The sequence below is a fragment of the Megalops cyprinoides genome, chromosome 7, assembly GCF_013368585.1.
Source record: "Megalops cyprinoides isolate fMegCyp1 chromosome 7, fMegCyp1.pri, whole genome shotgun sequence".
Taxonomy (NCBI): Eukaryota; Metazoa; Chordata; class Actinopteri; order Elopiformes; family Megalopidae; genus Megalops; species Megalops cyprinoides.
The window spans coordinates 11,636,794-11,657,340 of record NC_050589.1 but is presented as its reverse complement, the minus strand read 5'-3'; the positions used below and the strand labels follow the sequence as shown (position 1 = coordinate 11,657,340).

At 45.4% G+C, this 20,547-nt stretch overlaps 1 protein-coding gene across 1 annotated transcript in view; it reads right to left on the bottom strand.

Moving 5' to 3' along the window:
* slc12a5b (solute carrier family 12 member 5b) overlaps positions 1-3,139 on the bottom strand; it is a 77,881-nt gene extending 74,742 nt beyond the window's left edge. Inside the window, exon 1 of the mRNA XM_036533013.1 lies at positions 2,505-3,139. Coding sequence (XP_036388906.1) covers positions 2,505-2,559 — 55 coding nt within the window. The 5' untranslated portion in view covers positions 2,560-3,139. The remainder of the gene's footprint in view (positions 1-2,504) is intronic.
* Between the last annotated feature and the right edge of the window lie 17,408 nt (positions 3,140-20,547).

Sequence of the window (20,547 nt, the reverse complement as noted above, 5' to 3'; positions counted from 1 at the left end):
TCAGGATTAAAAATCGGCCAATGCAGTGCCTGCATGCAAATTTACCAAAGCTGTAATTTCATTGGCTCCTGGCCACTGTGCCTTTTGTGTGTGTTGCAAACCAGAAAATGCAGAAAATGCAATATGAGCAATGCCAGACCATGTGATCTAAGACCATTTTCATAGCCCATCTTGTCTCTGACTGTGGTGTTTTTTTATCTCAAATAGTTTGAGATTTTTGGTAATGTTATAATAACAAAATATTTAAAACTACCACAATAGACAATGACAACATCAATAACTACTACCACTAATACTACTACTACTAATACCACTACCAATAATAATAATAATGATGTGTGAATGGCCAGAGTGGAGCTCTGCATGTGGGACATGAGAGAGTGTTGTGATAATCTGCATGAGTGCCTTTCAGCAGGTTGGAGACGAACACCAGGGGGGACACTGCCATGTTGACTGCAGACTGACAGCAGCAATTGTCACTCTCCCGCTGTTTGCCCATGGGGGCTTCCTGTTAGGGGGGTCCCCTCAATCACTCATAGCATGACGCTAATGAGGCCAGGTGCAATCTGCAGCACCTCGAACACCTGCAGTACGGAGGGGCGGGACCGCGAGAATGAGGTCCTGCCTCGGATTGGAGAGGCTGGACAGAAAACGCAGCTCATCTGGAGCTAAAATAAGCTGAGAGGGGAATCCTCCCCTGCAGCGGTGCGCAGACCGGGCACACTGGCTAAATCTGAACGAGCTGTTCTACTACAGAGTCTCCCCGCATCGCACAGGACAGAACCAGAGGGAAAGGCACCTACAGAGCGTACTTTTTCAAAGCACAAGCAGGAAACCAGCAAACCAAACCACTATCAGGCAGCAAAGAAATGGGGTTAACACAAACCAAACTACTATCAGGCAGGAAACCACCAGGGTTAAGACAAACCAAACCACTATCAGGCAGCAAAGAAATGGGGTTAACACAAACCAAACCACTATCAGGCAGGAAACCACCAGGGTTAATACAGACCAAACCACTATCAGGCAGGAAACTACCAGGGTTAATACAAACCAAACCACTGTCAGGCAGGAAACTACCAGGGTTAACACAAACCAAACCACTGTTGGGCAGGAAACTACCAGGGTTAACACAAACCAAACCTCTATCAGGCAGCAAACAAACAGGGTTAAGACAAACCAAACCAATTTCAATATATTTCCCGATGCCTCCTTGAACAGTACAGTCTGTATGCTGGAGTGCGCTCAAAATGGCCCTCTTTTTAATTTTGAAGCGTGAAGCAGGATTTCAGCACCTTGGACAGCAGTGCATAACGCTGGCGCTGCTCTCTCCGACAGTATCCTACCACATCCAGAGCCTCTGTGGAGTCTGCGCTCGCCGCAAAGAGCTGTGCCTGGCGATCGGCGTGCGGAGAGGGGAGATATTACCTTGCTGGAATTCAGAACGGCAGGGAGCAGACGAAGCAAATGAGCGCCGAGGAGCCCGGATAAATCATGTGATTAATGTCTGCATCCTGGGCCACCAGAGGTGATCTATGCCTCTGTCAAAGGCTGGGGGGTTATGTAAGAATCTCAGAGAGTAAATGGCACATTTAATCTACTTGTTCATACAGTAGATTACTGTTCAGCGCATATACAGCAGACACACTCTCTTCCTCTCTCTGTCTCTCTCACACACACACACACACACACACTCGCGCATACATACTCGCGCATACACACGCATACACACACACACACACAAATGAATAAAATGACTGAGCATTTGTTGAGCACAAAAATCTATGCCATCTTGCAGGGATATATGTGTAAATAGACAGAGAGGCATATAGAGGTATGTGTAAATCTCAGCCCAAATCGCTGACATGGACATGCTGCAAAGAATCCCGGGAAGTTGCATGTGGACGCCAGGCATCTTTGGCCGCCACTTGGCAGCTCCGGTAAGAGATTCCCAGGATGCAGCAGGACTGAGCGCGCCCGCTGCATGGGAGCTTGGAGCGCAGAGGCAGAGATGCGCGGAACTGAAAATTGCAGAAATCTGCTGTGGCTTTACACGGACGGAGACGCCGATTGTGCTCCGCCGCGCGGCCGTCACGGTCCGACCCACCGCTGCGACGGGCACCTCAGGGGGCACCCTGGTGGGCACAGCCCCCGCTCCTCCCCCAGCCGGGCCGCGAGGGCGAGGGGTGTGACACGTGCTGCGGAGGAGGAGGAGGCGACCGCTCTGAAACGGGACAGCGTGCTGGCGGCTCGCGGAAACTGCGGCCAACGTGCCCCCCGCGCTCTCTCTCACACTCGCTGAGAAACGCGATTATTATTCCTGTCACAGCCACCTTGCAGCAAGAGCCACGGCCGTGCAGGCACCAGCGCTGAGCAGCAGCAGAGAGAGCAGAGCATCTCCTGCCTCCTTCCCTCTCTCTCCCCCTCTCCCTCCCTCTCTCACTCACTCACTCACTCAATCCATCTCTCTTTCCTCGTTTCGGCGGCGGGTTTCAGGCACTCACCCTGGCTGTTTTGCCCTCCGTCCCCCTCCTCACACTCAGGCAGGTTGTTAAGCATGCTTGCTTCTCAGGGGGGCGGGGAGGAGGGTTGCTTGCAGAAAGAGGCTTCCCTTGGGCTCCTGGATTTAATGAGCACTCTCTCTCTCTCTCCCGATTGTGTAAAAAAAAAAAGAAGGGAAAAAAAGAAAGTAAAAGGAGAAGCACGAGGTGTTCTGCGTGTGTCCTCTCTGCTCCCCCCCCTCTGCTTCTGAGCTCAGAGGCGCAGCGGCGCTACACGGAAAAAGAGACAATCCTTTTGCCTTTGCAGATCTTTGTCGTTGTGTTGCGTTCTCTCTGGCTGTAGCGTGACTCCCCTCTCTTCAGGAGAAGGAGGCTGGAGAGAGAGAGAGTGAGAGAGAGGGGGAGAGAGAGAGAGATACAGAGGGAGAGAGAGAGGGAGAGAGAGAGACTGCAGGAGAGCAAAGGATGATGGAACGCCTCAGAGCATAGTCTGGTTCTCACACATGCAGGCACGCACGCTCAACGCTGCACTCCACTGCTACAGTATAACCAGTTCCTGTCAGTCTAAGCCCGATGACTAAATTCATCATGCATTCAGGAGGTATTATCTCTCTCTCTCTCTCTCTCTCTCACTCTCCCACTCTCTCTCTCTCACACACACACACACACACACGCGTGCACCAAGGGATGGTGTTGAAGCGAGGAAGGCAGAGTGCTCTGTGAAGGAGGGCAGTCTCTCCGAGCTCTCGCATCCTCTCTGATGTTCCTGCACGCATACCTAAAAATACACATACCCCTCTTTACTCTCCCACTGCTCCCATGTGTCCATGTTTCCTCCAGATATCTGCTAATTTCCGGTAATATCCCAGTAATATCCGCAGCGGCACCTTGCTACACTCAACGCCAAGCGGACAATACGCAGAACAAGATTGCTTTTATGGCTCTGAATACTGTCCTCGGATCACTGATCAAAGCATACTTTATTACTACATAATGTTTGCCCAGCAGATGCTGTTATCCACAGATACTTACACTTTTACATGCTATTCATTCATACAGCTAGATATTCACCATGGTGATCCAAGGGTTACCAAGGGTTAAGTACTGTGCCCACGGGTACAACAGCAGCGCCCAATGGAATCAAACTGGCAACCTCTGCTCCTTGCCACGATGCCACACTGCTGTCACACAGCTGCATGTGTTTGTTCTTGGCTTGAGTATTCAGAGTACCGTGCATTGCAAAAACATGAGTGCTCTGTTGGTGAGCATGGTGATGTCGAATAACATTTGTTGCAAGCAACTGTCTGTTCAATGCTACTAAGAATCTGTAATGGGAAAACATTCCCTACACTATTAGTTGTATTTTGCACACAGATTTCATCATATTTTCAAAATGGATGCACTCTTTCTGCAAAATGATACAATATAAGGTCACAGAATCATGTGGTAATATTTTTAAACAAATTTCACACACCTGAGACTGAGCAAATGAGAGTGATATGAAGCATACTTTACGTTTCCTTTGGCAGAGCCTAGTTCAACATACGGAGGCGTCTCTAAGGGACCCATGGAAGTGGGCTTCATCTGCTGCTGGCTTAAGTGCACTGGGTCCTGCCCCTCCCAAACCTCAGGTCTATAGACAGCTCTCTGAAACACTGAGCCATGCTGGACCGGGCAGCTTTGGTTCAAACTCCAGGTCTATAGGCATCACTTTGAAATTCTCAGTCACGCTGGACCAGACGTTCCTGATTCAGACCTCAGGTCGACAGGCGGCTCTCTGAAATGCTGTGGCATGCTGGACCACATGGCTCTGATTCAAACCTCAGGTCTAAAGGCATTGCTTTGAAACCCTAAGCCACACTGGACCGGGCGGTTCTGGTTCAAACTTCAGGTCTATAGGCAGCACTTTGAAACACTGAGTCAGCTTGGATGAGACAGCCACGGCCCCTGTTATAGTGAAAGAAGGTCTGCAAGGCTGTGAAAGAGCTCTCACTGACAGCTCTGAGGAAAACGAAGCAGATTTCAGATCCTCCTGCTGGAGGCTGGCAGCATGTGGATCTCCATTTGTGCATGTGTCTGTGTGTATGCGTGTGTGTGTGTGTGTGTGTGTGTGCGTGCGCGTGTGTGTGTGTGTGTGTGTGCGTGCGCGTGTGCGTGCGTGCGTGCGTGCGTGCGCGTGTGTGTGTGCGTGCGCGCGCGTGTGTGTGTGTGCGCGCGTGTGTGTGCGTGTGTGTGTTTAATGTATTCTCATGTGCTAAAGTGTTTGGCATGCTTTCCAGCCATGTCTGAGACACAGCACTGACTTCAGAGGCTAAAAATAAGGGAATCCCTGTAATTAAAAGCCAGAGTGAGGAGATATTCATCTTCCTGAGAGGAAATTCATTAATTAGGCCTTTCAATTCATCACTTCCTAATTATAGTGAAATCACAGAGGGAGTGGAGGCACATTGCCAAATAAAGCACTTATTTTTAGGCAGGGATCAATACCGCACACTTTTATGGAAAACAACAGAAAAACAGTCAACCTCATTATATGTAAGAATTCTGAAGACACAGATAAAAATAACCAGCCAACGCACTGAAATAGAGCCGTTACCCATTCCTAAATCTGACAGGAGCAGGACTGGAACCGCTGGCTTCTGCGTGCACTGGAGGAAACTAACCACCATGCGTAACCATGCCATGATTTGTCTTTAATTTGAGTCACACGTTCAAACAAGTGTGACATTTCTTTGATGCAGCACTCAAACAGAATTATGAGTTCAGTGGTCACTGAAATTGGTGTGAAATGCTGTGTGAGGATTGTGAAAAAAATTATTATTGCATCAACTCATCACTAAGATACAGTTGCAGGGTGCGTTGCAGTTTGATTGAATTCTGTCCAGCACAGAAGGCTGGATTTAAAAAAAAAAACAAAAAAAACGCTACGTGTTCCTGGTGGGAGAGAGCCAGCATAACCACCACCCTGTCTAATCAGTTTAATAACAAGAGAGGGAAAGATTACTGCATCTCCCAGCAACCATGGAAACATACAATACTGAATAGTGAATCTCTCCAGCCAGACTTGTACCAGATTCACGGGGTTTACTCGTGTTGTGGCTGAATATCTGAAATCAAAACACTGATCCATTTTCAAAAGAAAATGAAACTTCTGACGTGTTGTGTGCAGTGTGATACAGCTATGACAGATATACCGCATATATTATTTGTGTTATTATTTGGGGTCATATGGAAATTTTCACTAATACTACGTTGTGTGGGAAGTGTGAACCCAAAATAGTATGTGTTTTATGAAGCTCTTGCGATGTCTCTCCCCTCTTCACCAAGGGGTTTCTCATGACGAAATCCTGGGGGAAAACCAATGCCTTGGTCAGATGTGAGGTGTACGCTGTGTGTCCTTGAATTCCAAGCGTTTCATTTCATAAGAACATCCTGGATAACCATCCTGAAAGTGCCTCTTTCTGAGGTGCAGGATCAAAGGCAATCTGAATCTGAGAGTTAAGCTCCTTTTCGCATACTGTAGAGTGAGAGCTTTTTTATCACCTACAAAGCACAGGTGTTAGCGTTCTTTCGTAGTGTATGAAAGAGACCAGCTCATAGCTGACGCTGTTGAGTTGGCTTAATGAACCCTGACATCCAGATGGCAGCTGGATCAGATCGCGTGAGGGGCACTGCTGTGAATCTAACTGAATTGAATATCTTTTCACTTACCAAAACAATATCAAGCTACCCTGGATAAACGTGGTACATAGCGAAATGTGGCATGCCACAGGTCTCTCAGAACAAATCCACGATGCTACCACAGGCATGCTTCCTCCTGCCATTCGTAAACTCTTATTCCAACGGGCATGGACAGCCATATCATGTGCTGTGTCACTATCTATGTCATTTGTGACATTACCAAGCCATTCCGAAAGTGGCATGCATTGGGAATGTTGCTTCTGTTGCTGTATGAACAGAGACACACCACACACTCTGACAGCCTATGTCACTTGAATATCAAGTCAAGTCAAGTATGAATCAAGTCAAGTCATATGAATACCTACGTTGTGCTTATGAAGGCATTATGTAGTTCTTATGTTAGAGTCCTCACAGAAAGTGCTGCAATTTATACTCACAGAAGTGGGAACCCTCTGACAGCTGCTTGTTAGACAGGGATATTGTGACACTGAGACAGGAGGATGATTGACAGCTCTGGCAGGAGTTTGATTGACAATTCAGTCAAACTACTGTGTCTGTGTCTTCGAGTTATGAAATGTAGGCCAGTGTTGATTATTCCTCAGCAGATAGCTAAAGATAGCTGCAGTTACTTAACGTCTTCATTGCATTTCCTCCTCTTAAACTTGATTTTATTAATAGCAATGCTGTTTTGGTAATACACAAGGTAGGGAAAGTATCACTCTGTACTGCAGTGCTATTTGTGTTGTGTGGTGCTTTGGGAGCCAAGCATATAACTGATAAACAAGCGTAAAGACTCCTTACCGCCATGGTTTCCCACTGCCAGGGGTAACGAAGCTGCTTTTCATAGAACACGCTGACCTCAAACTTTGAGAAAAAAAGTTTCTAAACATTACAATTCATAGAATAGTTTTAACATAACGTCTTAGCACAGATAACGCTCCAAATGCCAAGTGCTTTTGGCAAAGCCAGCGAGTCCAAAAACGAGGCCAAAAATTATTACTTGGGTTTTGCACTTGCATAACGAATTCAGCAGCCCTGTCCCTGAATGTTCCTTTGAGAGCTGTGCATTCAGAAGAACAGTGTCCAACACCATTAATGGCTGGACCATCAAATCCATACAGAGCAGTCATTCATGGAAGTGACAAGGAGCCTCACTCAAATCCATCAAGCATGTACTCAGCCCTCTTGGTGAGAAAGATTCAGAGCTATTGCAAAACAACACTTCATCCTCACATGAACAGATCTCTAGGTATGTTTAAATGTGACATCATACACTATAAATGATTCATTGATTCCTAAATCCCATGCAGTGTTTTGGTGATTATATTCCATTGTGGTAAGTACAGGTCCTATGCTTGTTTTTTCTGTGACTTGATTTACTCGTCTCTTTCATTTATATTTGTATATAAAAGAATACAAAATGTGTATGTGTTGCTGGAAGAGATTTGTGTGATATCATAGCTCAGGTTTGCTTCTGCCTCAGTTATTAACCTTTCCTGAGACAGAGAGCTCCGTCCTGTTGAATTATTCAAAAGCTGTGAATTTATGGTTCACGGTATTAAAAAAAATGTGGCAGAAGCCTCCATTGGCCACGCTGTCAGATTTGATTAACAGCAATCAGATAAACATCTTTCTGCAGCATCAGGAAACACAACTCCCACAATTCATTTTGCTGCATGTTTCTTACTTTTTATTTTTTCTCCCCTCCAGGGAAATTTCAGAGGGGTCTTTTTGGAGCTGGGGTGGCTGGAGGTGCGTGTGAGTGTTTGAGGTGTTTTTAACAGATGCTGACGAATGCAGGGCCTTGCAGTCTGGTCTGTAACGGCAAGCGGCCATTCTGCCCTGTCTCCCCACTGTCCTATCTCCTCTGTCATTGGTGGGAATCACCCCCAGCGAGGCACCTGGCACTCTAACCATGAGCTGCGCCCATTTTTGTCCCCCCCCCGAGGACGTTCCTGCCGAGATTCTGGGCGCTATCGTCACTTTCCCCCCGTGCTGCACCGTGCCCAATCCCCACTTTCATCTTCCACATCAAAGGAGCCTGCGCATCAGCCGGCTTCCAGAAATAAACGCGAGGGTATTCCCACGGAAGGCGGGAAAACGCAGAGAGAGCACAGAGAGAGAGTGGAGAGAGCCCTCATGAAATAGAGCCAGAGAGAGGAAAAACCTGAGTGAAGTACCTGAGGGCCGTGAGGGAGAAATTCACCAGGGGTGGGGGGGGGGGGGGGGGGGGGGGGTGGGGCAGCACTCAGCCGGGCTGCTCAGGAAATGCTGGTGTTCATGGATTATGGATTTATGCCGTTCACACGAGAGCAAGGGGCTTTTGCGAGAGAAGAGGAACAGTTAGCCTGTGACAGCGCAGCGTCCTCTCACACAGGGGCAGGGGGGATGATAAATATTTAATTTGTTCCTCAGAGATTTTTGGGGGCACAAGCACTGAAGATTGCAAACAATCAGGATAACCCAGTTCGTCGCAAAAACGTTGTGATAATATATTAGTAAAAGGGTTGTGAAAAAAACAACTGCACACAGTAGCTTACTGTGTGCTTACTTAAAAAATGGCGGAGCCCTGTATGGCAGCGGCTGCTCCGGCTCTCAATAGCAATATCGTTGAATGTACACTTTGACTACTGCCCTCCTCGGTGCTCTCACAGGAGCCAGGACCACAGATGCAGGGATGAACTGTAACTTGTTTATAACCATAAAATTGTGGGGAGTTTTAGTTCAGTCTTGCTCCCTGTTCTGTGAAATTCAGTCAGTTAGTTTTTAAGCCATTGTTGGCTTGGCTTGTTGGCTTGCTCCAATACTGTGGCCATGGCACAAGCCTGGCTCACGTGTGTTATACCAGCTGCTGTGTGCCTCTGCACTGGCAAAACCATTCAGGATAACACTCTTTCCTCACCCAGTCACCCCAGCCTTTGAATGTAAACAGCTAAATAAGACACCCTTATTGTCCTTATTTACCCCCTCATTTCAGTAAGAATAATATGCATCCATATTATAAGGGATAAATGCCAAACATACATATTGGAACAATATCAATACGGGTAAATAATCAAGCACCAGCACTGCCTGACCTCCAGCTTTTGACTTAATTAAACTTAACCAGCTTAATCAACTTAACTACAGTTATCTGATGTGTGCATACATACAGTGCTGTGCAAAAGTATTTGCCCCCTGACCAATTTCTGACATTTCTTGCACGTTTGTCACGCTCATCCATTTCAGATCAAGCAAACCTGAATATTATACAAAGATAAAACACAAGTAAACACAAAATGCAGTTTTCAGTTCCAATGTCATTTATTAAGGGAAAAAAAAACATCTGAACCTACATAGGCCCATGTGAATAAGTAATTGCCCCCCTAAACCTAATAGCTGGTTGAACCGCCTTTTGCAGCAATAACTGCAGTCAAGCGTTTGCGATAAGAGGTGATGAGTCTTTCACATCGCTGTGATGGGATTTTGGCCCACTCTTCTGTGCAAAATTGTTTAAGATCAACCAGATTGGATGGTTTTTGGGCATGAACAGCCTTTTTAAGGTCATGCCACAGCATCTCAATAGGGTTCAGGTCGGGACTTTGACTAGGCCACTCCAAAACCCTCATTTTGTTCTTTTTTAGCCATTCAGAAGTGGACTTGCGGGTGTGCTTCGGATCGTTTTCTTGCTGCAGAACCCAGGTGCGCTTTAGCTTGAGGTCTCGAACTGATGGCCGAACATTCTTTGCCAGGATTTCTTGGTAGTGAGCAGAATTCATGGTTCCATCGATAATGGCAAGTCGCCCAGGTCCTGAAGCAGCAAAGCAAGCCCAGATCATCACACTTCCACCACCATATTTCACTGTTGGCACAATGTTCTTTTTATCAAATGCAGTGTTCTTTTTGCGCCAGATGTAACGGGATGCATTTCTCCCAAAAAGTTCAACTTTAGTTTCGTCAGTCCAGTGGACATTTTCCCAAAAGCTTTGGGGATGATCAAGATGCTTCTTGGCAAAAGTGAGTCGGGCCTTGATATTCTTTTTGGTCAACAGTGGCTTTCGCCTCGGAACTCTTCCATGGATGCCATTTTTGCCTAGTGTCTTTCTGATGGTGGAGTCATGAACATTGACATTAACTGTGGCAAGTGAGTCTTGCAGTTGTTTAGACGTGGTTCTTGGATCCTTTTGGACTTCTGCAGCTAGTCTGCGCCGTGCTCTTGGAGTAATTTTGCTAGGTCGGCCACTCCTGGGAAGGGTCACCACTGTGCCATGCCTTCTCCATTTATGGATAATGGCTCTGACAGTACTCCACTGGAGTCCCAAACATTTACCAATGGCTTTGTATCCTTTCCCAGACCGAGACATCTCTATAATCTTCTTTCTTGTTTGCTCTTGAAGCTCACTGGAACGCGGCATGATGATGTGTGTTCAGTATGGCCTACCTCACCTTGTCAGACAGGTTTTATGTTAGTGGTCTCCTGATTGGAAATGTCTGGCAGCAGTCAGGCCTGGATGTGGCCATGAAATTGAACTCAGCATTCCGCAATAATAGGATTTACCACAATTACCTCACCTTTTAACAAGGGGGCAAATACTTTTTCACAGAGGATCATGTAGGTTTGGATAGGATTTTTCACTTAACAAATAAAATCACAACAGGACAACTGATTTTTTTTAATACTTGGGATATCTTTGTGTAATGTTTGAATTTGTTTGATGATCTGTGAAGGTTAAGTGGGACAAAGGTGCAAAAAGGTAAAAAATCAGTAAGGGGGCAAAAACTTTTGCACAGCACTGTATCAATTAAAAATGCATTTGAATTCATGACCACAGTAATACAGAGACATTAGCCCAAAATAAAAAGCACAAGTGATTTGATTTAATTCTGTAATTGGCTTGTGTAGTCCTGTAAAATTCAACATTTATTCCGTTTGAATGTCTACCATGTTGGGTTTCCACTGTATTCTCCACCAGTCTAACACAGTGCAGTACAGTTTCATGAATGTTCTGCACAGTTCTGGTCTTGCCTTGTCCCTGGCATATTTCTGATTGCAGATACATTCTGCTGTACCCCTGCAGGGCTGCACAAAATCTCAACCAGCATTTTCATTGTAGGTCAGATAGTTTCCTTTCTTCATTTCTGCTTCATGAAAGTAGGCCAGTGTCTTTAATCACAGAAAACATTAGCTAACCACCAGCCAAGCACCAGATGCCATTGTATCTGTGGTTTATGTGACAGAATACTTTTTAGTCTAAACAACAAAACAGAAATAGGAGCCATTTGCAGGTGAATCACCCCTTCAGTGGGCAGAAATAGCGGAATTACTCTTGAAAGGCTGAATCTGAGTAAAGAAAAACATTGGACACAAATAATTCATTTGGAGCCCAAGGGGGTCATGTTGACCTCTGAACTCCAGGTACCTCCCATTAATTAAGGCTGTGAAGGGAAATGATTCAAAGCAGTGAGACAGCACACTGGCTGCCCTACGGTGACCTGAGTTTGATCTGGAACGGGAGGTGTCTGTTGAGCAGGGTGGGGGTTGCTGTATATTAACTACCATGATTCCAAAAGTCAGCAATTTTCATACCTCTGTCCTGGGTTTTGAGATTGAACCCACAAGAGCTGGGTGGTGCTCTCAGACACCTCTGGTCTCACTGTAGTCGGTGCTGTGTCGTAGCATTGAGACAAACATGGCATGAATCTACAGCTCAGCTGGAGGATGGTATGAAACAATAACACTGCATGTATGCCAAAATTTAATTTCCCATAGTGCACTGCTTACACTTTTGACCCCTGGTTATTGACCAATCAGTTTTTTTTCTGAAATCAAAAAGAATCAGGAGCATGGAAGGTGTTTCTGCACCACTGATGAAATTACTGGTGGACCGAACAGCAGACCCTGCTCACCCGGTTACATAAACCATAAAGGTACTTAGAGGTGCTTACAGCACAATGGGCTGTTATCTAGATGGAGGTCACATCAGATCCGCTGCCATAGGAACAATTTGCCTAATTGTTTTCAGGGAAAAGCTAAGCTCTGGATGCTATTTAGAATTCATCCAAAATTAAACAGAAGTACTCTGATTGGACCCATTCTAAAGCAATTAGAGGCTAAACTGTAGATCATGGCCACTTAGCCAGCCTTACCCTTGGACAGCCACACAGCCTGTAGGAGTTGACTGCATCATCCAATAATTGACTCAATTCAACCAATCATTAACTTGATTTATCCCATCAGGTTATCTTCCCTAGTTCTGAGTGCGTGGATGGTCTGAGGAGAGATGGAAAACCAGCTGGATTTTTTTCCTCCTGGACTGGAGGTACTGTATGCACCCTTACTCTAGGTAAATATTAGTTGAATGTGCCAGTTCATAAGGGTAGCATTTATTGGCAGCACTCCTGCTGTTATTCTGATATAATTTCACTCCAGAAAGGAAAGGATGTGCTAAAATCTTACATTTGTTCTCTCTCAGAACTACATGTATTGTACTCTATATTCTGTTCATTTTTTATTACATAAAAGCATCTGCCAAATGAATAAATGTAAAAGTAAATGTGACAGCAGATAAAACTATTAATATTATTTAATTGCTAACCCACTTCCAATCACAAACTACAGAACATTGCTTTTCCATGGTATCCATTCATACAGCTTGATGCTTACAGAAGAAAGCCAGGTTAGGTACCCTTCTCAAGACTACAACAGCAGCTCGCCACCTGTGGAATCACACCTGCAAAGTCATGAAAATGTGACCAGCTCCACAGTTTGGAGCTGCACAAACTATGTGGAGACATGCTGAGTGCCCCCACGCGATTCCCATCACCTTAAATGGGTCTTTAAACTTATAAACCAATGGAAGGTGAGTGAGGCTTTTCCATCAGCAGAGGCTGTCCTGCTCGACTGATCACAACCATCCATCACATGATGGGGGGGGGGGGGGGGGGGGGGTTCTTTACTGCGCTGCTGCTGGGTGGTGATTCGTTGTGACATCACTACTTGGTCGCTGCATTCTGGCTGTACTCACCCACTGTGAGTCAGGGCCTGCCTCCATTAGCCTGTCTCACTTATCCTTCCTCATTTAGCCTTCTGCACTGAGGGACGATTTTTTTTTCTGGGATTTTGAAAAAAGAAAAAAAACAAAAACCCAGAAACATATAACTTGAATGAATTCACTGCTGTTCTCTTGTGCTGGAAGTTGCTCTGGAAAAGATGTTTTGTAATGTAATACAGTGGTCAACAGACCACCATTTCTCTTCCTGCTGCAGGATCACTCGGCTTCCTCTAATTTCGATGCCGTTGCTTGGCGATTTCTACCCAGCTGAGGTAAAAACCTATTCGGCACACATGGATAAATCCTCAGACCCGGGTAGAGTTGCTTGTGGCGTATGGTTTTGGTATGAATAAAGAACCGCGGAGCCAAAGAAGGCTACAGAGTGGTGCCTAAATTGGGTGCACCTAAATGGTCCATTAATGACCAGGAATATACTGTTGAGTAAAACAGTCGTAACTAAATGTGAGCCGCGCCATTTCCCAGCAGCCGTGGCAATAATCCATAATTTAAATTTCACTTTGTGTGGCTCGAGTGGTTTGATTTGTAAGGAGGGCGCAATCAGTGGCAGCACTGTAATCTACACATTCTTGCCCTCAACCTCCACAGGGCTTGAGAGATCGGAGCCTCTGAGAAAGACACAGCGCCTCAGCCCTCGCTCTGGTCCAGAGACGCACGACGCTCCCTCTCACATCGGGCTTCCACCCAGGGGATTCACGCGGCACAAACAGCCGATCAAAGTGTGACCCACATACACAGATGAAAGAGCATCGCCAGCTCTACGCTGCCACAGATCAAAGACCCTTAATCAATTCCTTCGCAGGCGGCTCGGATCCGCACGCTTCTCTCCCTTTGTCTGTGTTTGTTTGCTGTGTGACGGGGTTCGGGGAAGCACGAGCCGAGATACCCCAAAAACTCCCTGGAGTCGTGTGATCGGTTAACCCCATTAGAACAGATGGAATCAACACAGAGGCCTTCAGTACTCTTTGTCAGTGTTCTTCTGAAGGCTGGCTTTGTGAATCTATGATCCAGACATGACTGTAGCATAAAAGAGTTTCTATGACCTATGACCATAAAAGAGGTTCTCCTGCACTTTGGTTGTGCTACCCCTTAGATAACGATGGTGTGGATTTCAAACTGCAGTGCTACAGCTGATATGGTTATCCCCCACCTTAGACAAATAGGCCTGGAGGATTTCAGTGTTCACTTTGAAAATAACCAATATCCTTAAATGTGCCTACTATCTGGTCTGATGTACCCAGAAAGAGAAAGATCCTCTCACTCTAATAATTTAATGACAGAACAGCGATGGATTATTCAATTGCCTGTTTGCATTAAAAAAATCAAATGAAATACCCAGCTCCACTTTAACATGCCATGTCCTTATAAGGAAATAAACAACCAATTTGTGCACCTTTTCATCAAAGCCAAGAGCACGCTATTCGTGCATTCTTTCATGAAAACAAGGGCACGGTTGGTAGTCCGATCTTCGCAGTCCAATTAATGAAACATGAATAAAGAATCACCTGTGTTAATTAGGGAATACAGGGCTGGTCAGGCAAGCAGAACTATCTATCTAAATTGTCCAAACCAACAAATAAACAAGACTCACTCAGTGGGATATTACATACCTTTTATACAGGCCAGCTACCCTCAACTCCAAAGTGAGACAAAGAGCTGAGAGAGAGATATGAGGAGAGACTTTACTTTTAGGTCATTGTTATTTTATCAGATAAAAAAAATAGTGAGAAAACATGTACAATATATGGTTTTAGAAAACTCAAAGAAATGAGAGAGAGAGAGAGAGAGAGAGAGCAAGAAGGAGAGCGTGAGGGAGTGAGAGGGAGAGAACACTTCCTCCCCTGAGGCATTTGGTAGGTGAGTGCATGGGTTGCTTTGTGGGGCTGTGTGTGCGTGTGTGTATGCGTATGCGTATGTGTAATCTCCCCTCTCTCCAGTCCCCGAGAGGCCCTGCCTGGCTACTGCAGGATGTAGACCCTGAGCTTTCCCTTTCCCTGCATGCCTTGAAGGACCCCGCGCCTCAGCCCCACCCACACCTGCAGTGCTGAGACCACGCCCACCCAATGAAAGCATCCTCAGTGCTGTGGTGAACCATTTTCAGGACCACACTTCACGCTGGATTTTATATGCATGCTGTTGTGATCGCATTTGTGCCACACTACAGTACACAGTCTCAGCTGTGTGACTACAGCAACCTGGCTATAAAGAGACTGTGATGCCATATATGCATGTGACACTGGATACCTGTTTATCCTGTCACAAAGCAACTGATAAAATATATCACCAATTAACTGACTTAAAAGGTAAGGATAAATAACTGTTAGGCTTTATGGTGACATAAAAGAATTTTACTATTAATTTGTCACAGAAAGACCCTGTTTTACTGAGCTCAGAATATGGGATTGCACTTCCACGCTTTCACTGTTGAAATGAAGTTTAAATTAGAATGAGCTTGTTTACAGCCTGTGCTATAGAGCATTACAGGACTATTGATGCTGTCCATTACAGTACAACACACTGCACCCGACTGCTGTGCTCAGCGTGTTTTAACATCTGGGTTTTGATTATTAGTTACACTTTATTCTGTCTGCAGGTGAGTTTTTCATTAACGAGAAGCTAAAAACCTATGACTGGCTCTAATCACTAGAGTTTATTTAACATATATCACAGACTTGTTTAATTTATATACACACACATACACAAATTACACCTACATTCATTATTTACCTCTATTATACTTTACAAACACATTCCAATTAATTTACATCAACACAAGGACAAGAGAAACAGTACTGTACTGCATTACCTATAATTGAACTGTCTCAGGAGGTTTAGTTTTCAATGAAGCGACCCACTGTGACATTCCCCTATGACATCAGTCCCCAGAGCATTATCCTGATTGGATCCTGATGACATCGCCCTGGAACACTGGGGGAGGTGGCAGGAGTGCATGGCTCAGAGCAGAACGTGACATTTGCTCCCATCTGCCCCTCTGCGCTGCTCACTGCTCATTGCTCATTGTGGCTGTTTGGGAAGCAGCGCTGGGATGCGGGTTTATCCGTCTGCTCAAGGGAGCGAAGCACGTCTCATCGCTACACAGGGCAGGCATTGTAATAAGAGCGGGGATTCGATATTGGGTGGGAGGGGTGGGGGGGGTAGCCTATGACCTAAGAGCCGATTCACTCCAGTGCGCCTACAAGACATAAGATTAGCAAGAGACGTGTGCAAGGATGGAGTGAGTGTGTGTGTGTGTGTGTGTGTGTGTGTGTGTGTATGTGTGTTGGGGGGCCGGGGGGGGGGGATGGGGGGGGGTTGAACACACAAAGCTGCTGCAATTGAATTTGAAAACATGATGGGATCGTGATTTATGCTTTAGAGAGCATGTTCTTTATTGAATCCCAATGACCTCCCCTGTGTTAATGTCAGGGTGGGGGGTAGATGTTTAAATTCCTGCGTGTAAATAGCCAGAATTCAAATTTAAGAGACCAACCGCAAAAAAAAAAAAAAAAAAACAATGCTTTGCGTATTTAATGGAATCAATCGATGGTGAGCGCGGCTTGTGACATCACATTTAAGGCTGGCGGACAGCTTTTTAATCGCTGTGTTTATTCCATTTAAAGATGCTAATACGAAAACGTGTAGCGCATGTTAACACAGCTGCTGAGAGAGCCCAAGACAGCAGCGACTCTCAGCTGCCAGACCGAGGCCTTCGCCCAGAGATGGAAGTATTTCTGCAAACAGTGGAAACGATGGGGATTAACTCCGATCATTAGAGCTTCTTTTCATTAAATATGCCTTTATGCCACATTGAGCTTTGTCTATTTTTAGCACTCTCTGTGTCTGTCAGGGCACACATGTAGCAATCACTAGTACACTCTGTACTGGGTGTGTGCGTGAGACATTTTTCTTTTTGATAAAGAAAGAAATGCAGTTTTTCCATCAAAATAATTTTTTAAAGTTTCTTCTGGAAGAGACACAATGTTTGTCTTCACAGCAGTTGATCAGTCAACCCTTTAAATGTATCAGTCAAATAGCATTGCATTTACTTGGGGGAAAAATGTCTGATAAATAAAACGTTTTGATGAAGGGTTTGGGCTGGCTCACAGTGAGCACAGTGGATTTTGAATGTCATAGAAAACATCTGTTGCAGGAGGCAAATAACAGGAGTGTCTTAGAGGTGTGGCTGAGAGGTGTGGCTCATGTTGCCACACCCTTTTTTGCATCAGCAGATCCCTCTTAATGTTGTGATTGGCAGACAGCATGTGAACGCTTTTGATCTGGGCCTCAAGAGGATTTAAGACTTAGCTTATAGGCACATCCCATCCTGATGGCCAAACACACACACACACACACACACACACACACACACACACTATAAATTCACACACACACACACACACACACACACACACACACACACACAAGGCATCTACATACATATGTACATATACACACACACACACACACACACACACACACACACACACACACACACACTCTTCACAGATATATGTGATGCTCTAATAATCCATAGATTAATGCCACAGGGCTATGGATAATGTTTGTCTCTTTCAGTGTCCCACTGTATAATGGAAAGAATGTGGCAACTGAAGGAGCCAGGCTAAATGAAGTCCTTATCTTGGGTGATCAAGAAACACAGGCAGAAGGTCTGTCTCTCAGGTATTAAACTGTCTTATTATTCAGTCAAAAGGGCTCTTGACTGAATAATGTTTAATATTTATGGATTTTTTTCCAGAGGAATTTATAAGTGTCACTGCCTTCCCTGACTGTCCAGGGACACGTTCTGGCCATGGTGGAAAGAGCATATTTAGGGATGAGAACAGTACGTTTACGAAAGAGTGTATTTAGGGATGAGTACAGAATGCTTAGGAAAAGAATGTATTTAGGGATGATTATATTATATTTAGGAAAGGGTGTATTTAAGGAGAGGTACAGTATAGAAAAGAACATCTTTAGTGTGGTATACATTTAAGGAAGATTATATTTTGAGAAGAGAATATTTAGGAAAGACTATATTCAGGGAGGAGTATATTTACAGAAGAGTATATTTAGGAAAAGAGTACACCTAGGCCTTTGCAACACCCTGTCAGTGTACCCAAAAGTGCCAAAATTTCTGAGGAATCAGAGACTGGAACCATTATGGAAATGTTACAACAACATAAGAAGCAGCCCAGTCCAGCCAAGCCACCGAGCAGAAGAAAGAGCCTCACTGGTATTCAGATAGGTTACAGTTTGGTTTATTATTTGAACTGGGCCAGGTTAAGAATCGTACATTGACTTTTTGGAGGAGCCATACATGAAAATATGACAATATACAGAAATAATCACGATTTACTCAGGACTATACTCCGTATGAAGCGTGTACAGTCTGGAATGATGGGATGTGTGCACTCCTTCCACGGGATTGGCTGGGGCTGTATGAAAAGCAGCTACATTAACACTAATGAGTGCTGATATTTCCTTTAACGGCCGACGGCGCGCGGCAGTCCCAGCGGCCCCGGCGGTCGCGGCAGTTCCAGCAGCCTCGGCCCCCGTGATTGGGCAGGATGAGTCACACCTGCCCTCTTTTGGCCACTCCTGAGTCACGTTGGCCTCAGGTCCTTGCGCGCCTTTACACCGCGGACGCCGCGTTTCTCTGTGCCGCACTTTGGGACCAGCGCTTCCGTCCCCCCCCCCCCCCCCCAGCTCTACAGCATCGGTGAGGAAAGACCACAGCTCTGCTTTTCACTTAAAGAAGCGACAGCTTTATGTACACTGACAAGGATGTAGGATATTGCTATAAGGATCCTGCCCTGTAATTATTTCTGCGTGTTGTTTTTGTCCAGTGTTTTTCCTCCATTACTTCCTGCTCACAGTGAAGGGAAGCTCAGCTGTAGTGCACACATGGGGGGGGGGGGTCAGAGACCCGGCCAGCGATGGACAGGGTCTGAGTGTTTAATCTGTGATGGAGCGGCGAATCTCGTAATCATCCTCGCACTCTGAGCTGTGGGCTGAAGCGCAGTGATCAGGCCGCAGCTCGGCTCGAATTAGAGGGATTTCACACTCATTAGAGCATCTGTGTCTCCGCGGCTGATAAGCAGGGAGCTGATGACTGTCTGGCTGAGAGCACGCTCAGGATAACGCCACGGGCTAACCCCTCGGAGGGTTTGCGCTCCGCCCCCACGCACCACGTCGCACGCAAGGAGTGGATGGACAGACAGATGGACATACCGCATTAGAACACGAAAAACCAACCTCCTTCTGCCCTTTGACGATTGGTCATTGATTACTCCCTCTGTTAATTTTTTTTTAGGGGGGGTGGATGGGGCAGTGGTGTGAATTGTCAGAAATCATTATCACTGTGAAGGTAAAGATAGGTATCTCCACTGAAAGTGCTCTGTTACCTGATACCCTACCAGCTTTACGTGGGACTCATAAGCGAATACTTTCAGCTCTGCGACACACTGCAGTGGCTAAGGTTCCCTCACCTGAACTGCAGGGTTCATCAGCATTAATAGCCACTGAAACTTTAAACCGCAGTGGAGCAGTGCACGTGTCATCTCCATGGTGATAGAATGTCTCTGTTTTTATAACCTCCATTCATTTCCTTCTTTTTATACATACACCACCCTTATCAAACCGCCATTCAGAAAACATCAAGAACCCAACCTCTGTGCTGCAGGCTGCGGGGTAGTGTCAGTCACTACGGCTGCACATTTTTGTATTGTGCATTTATAATTATGTGTTAATTGCCAAATTGTTATTGTAGGGTCAGCTTACAGGGTTTATTTTATTTAAATCTTAATATTATTGCTAATTAAAGTCCATTGTAATATGAAGATCATTGTAAAATAGGTTTTTGTGTAAACGATCATGGCGCTCTGACGGTCTGCAGTATGAGATGAGGCCTGTGCAATCCAGCCTTTCGAGAACAGTGTTAATGTGGATGACATTACATATGCAGAACTGTAATTATCCTTTCAGATGATCCAGCTGTAATTATTTTGTAATAACTGTAATTATGTAACCCGAGAGACAATATTTGCAAACAGTTGGAAAATAGTTCCAGTTCTAAGCTTACAAAAAAAATCTATTATTTGGTTAGCCATTTCAGTGATAAATGTATTTGTCAATTATTTGAGGCCGTTATCCGTTCAGGAATGGCAGCCGCTGGTGTAGAGAACATGCCATGTGCTGTGGAGTCGTACACAGGAGGATAGAGGTCACTGCTATAGAAATACTTACTGAGCTGACTAATTTTAGCCCGGTTTACTGTGCGCCTGCGGGTAGAGAGGTAGACTGTGTGTCACTGCAGA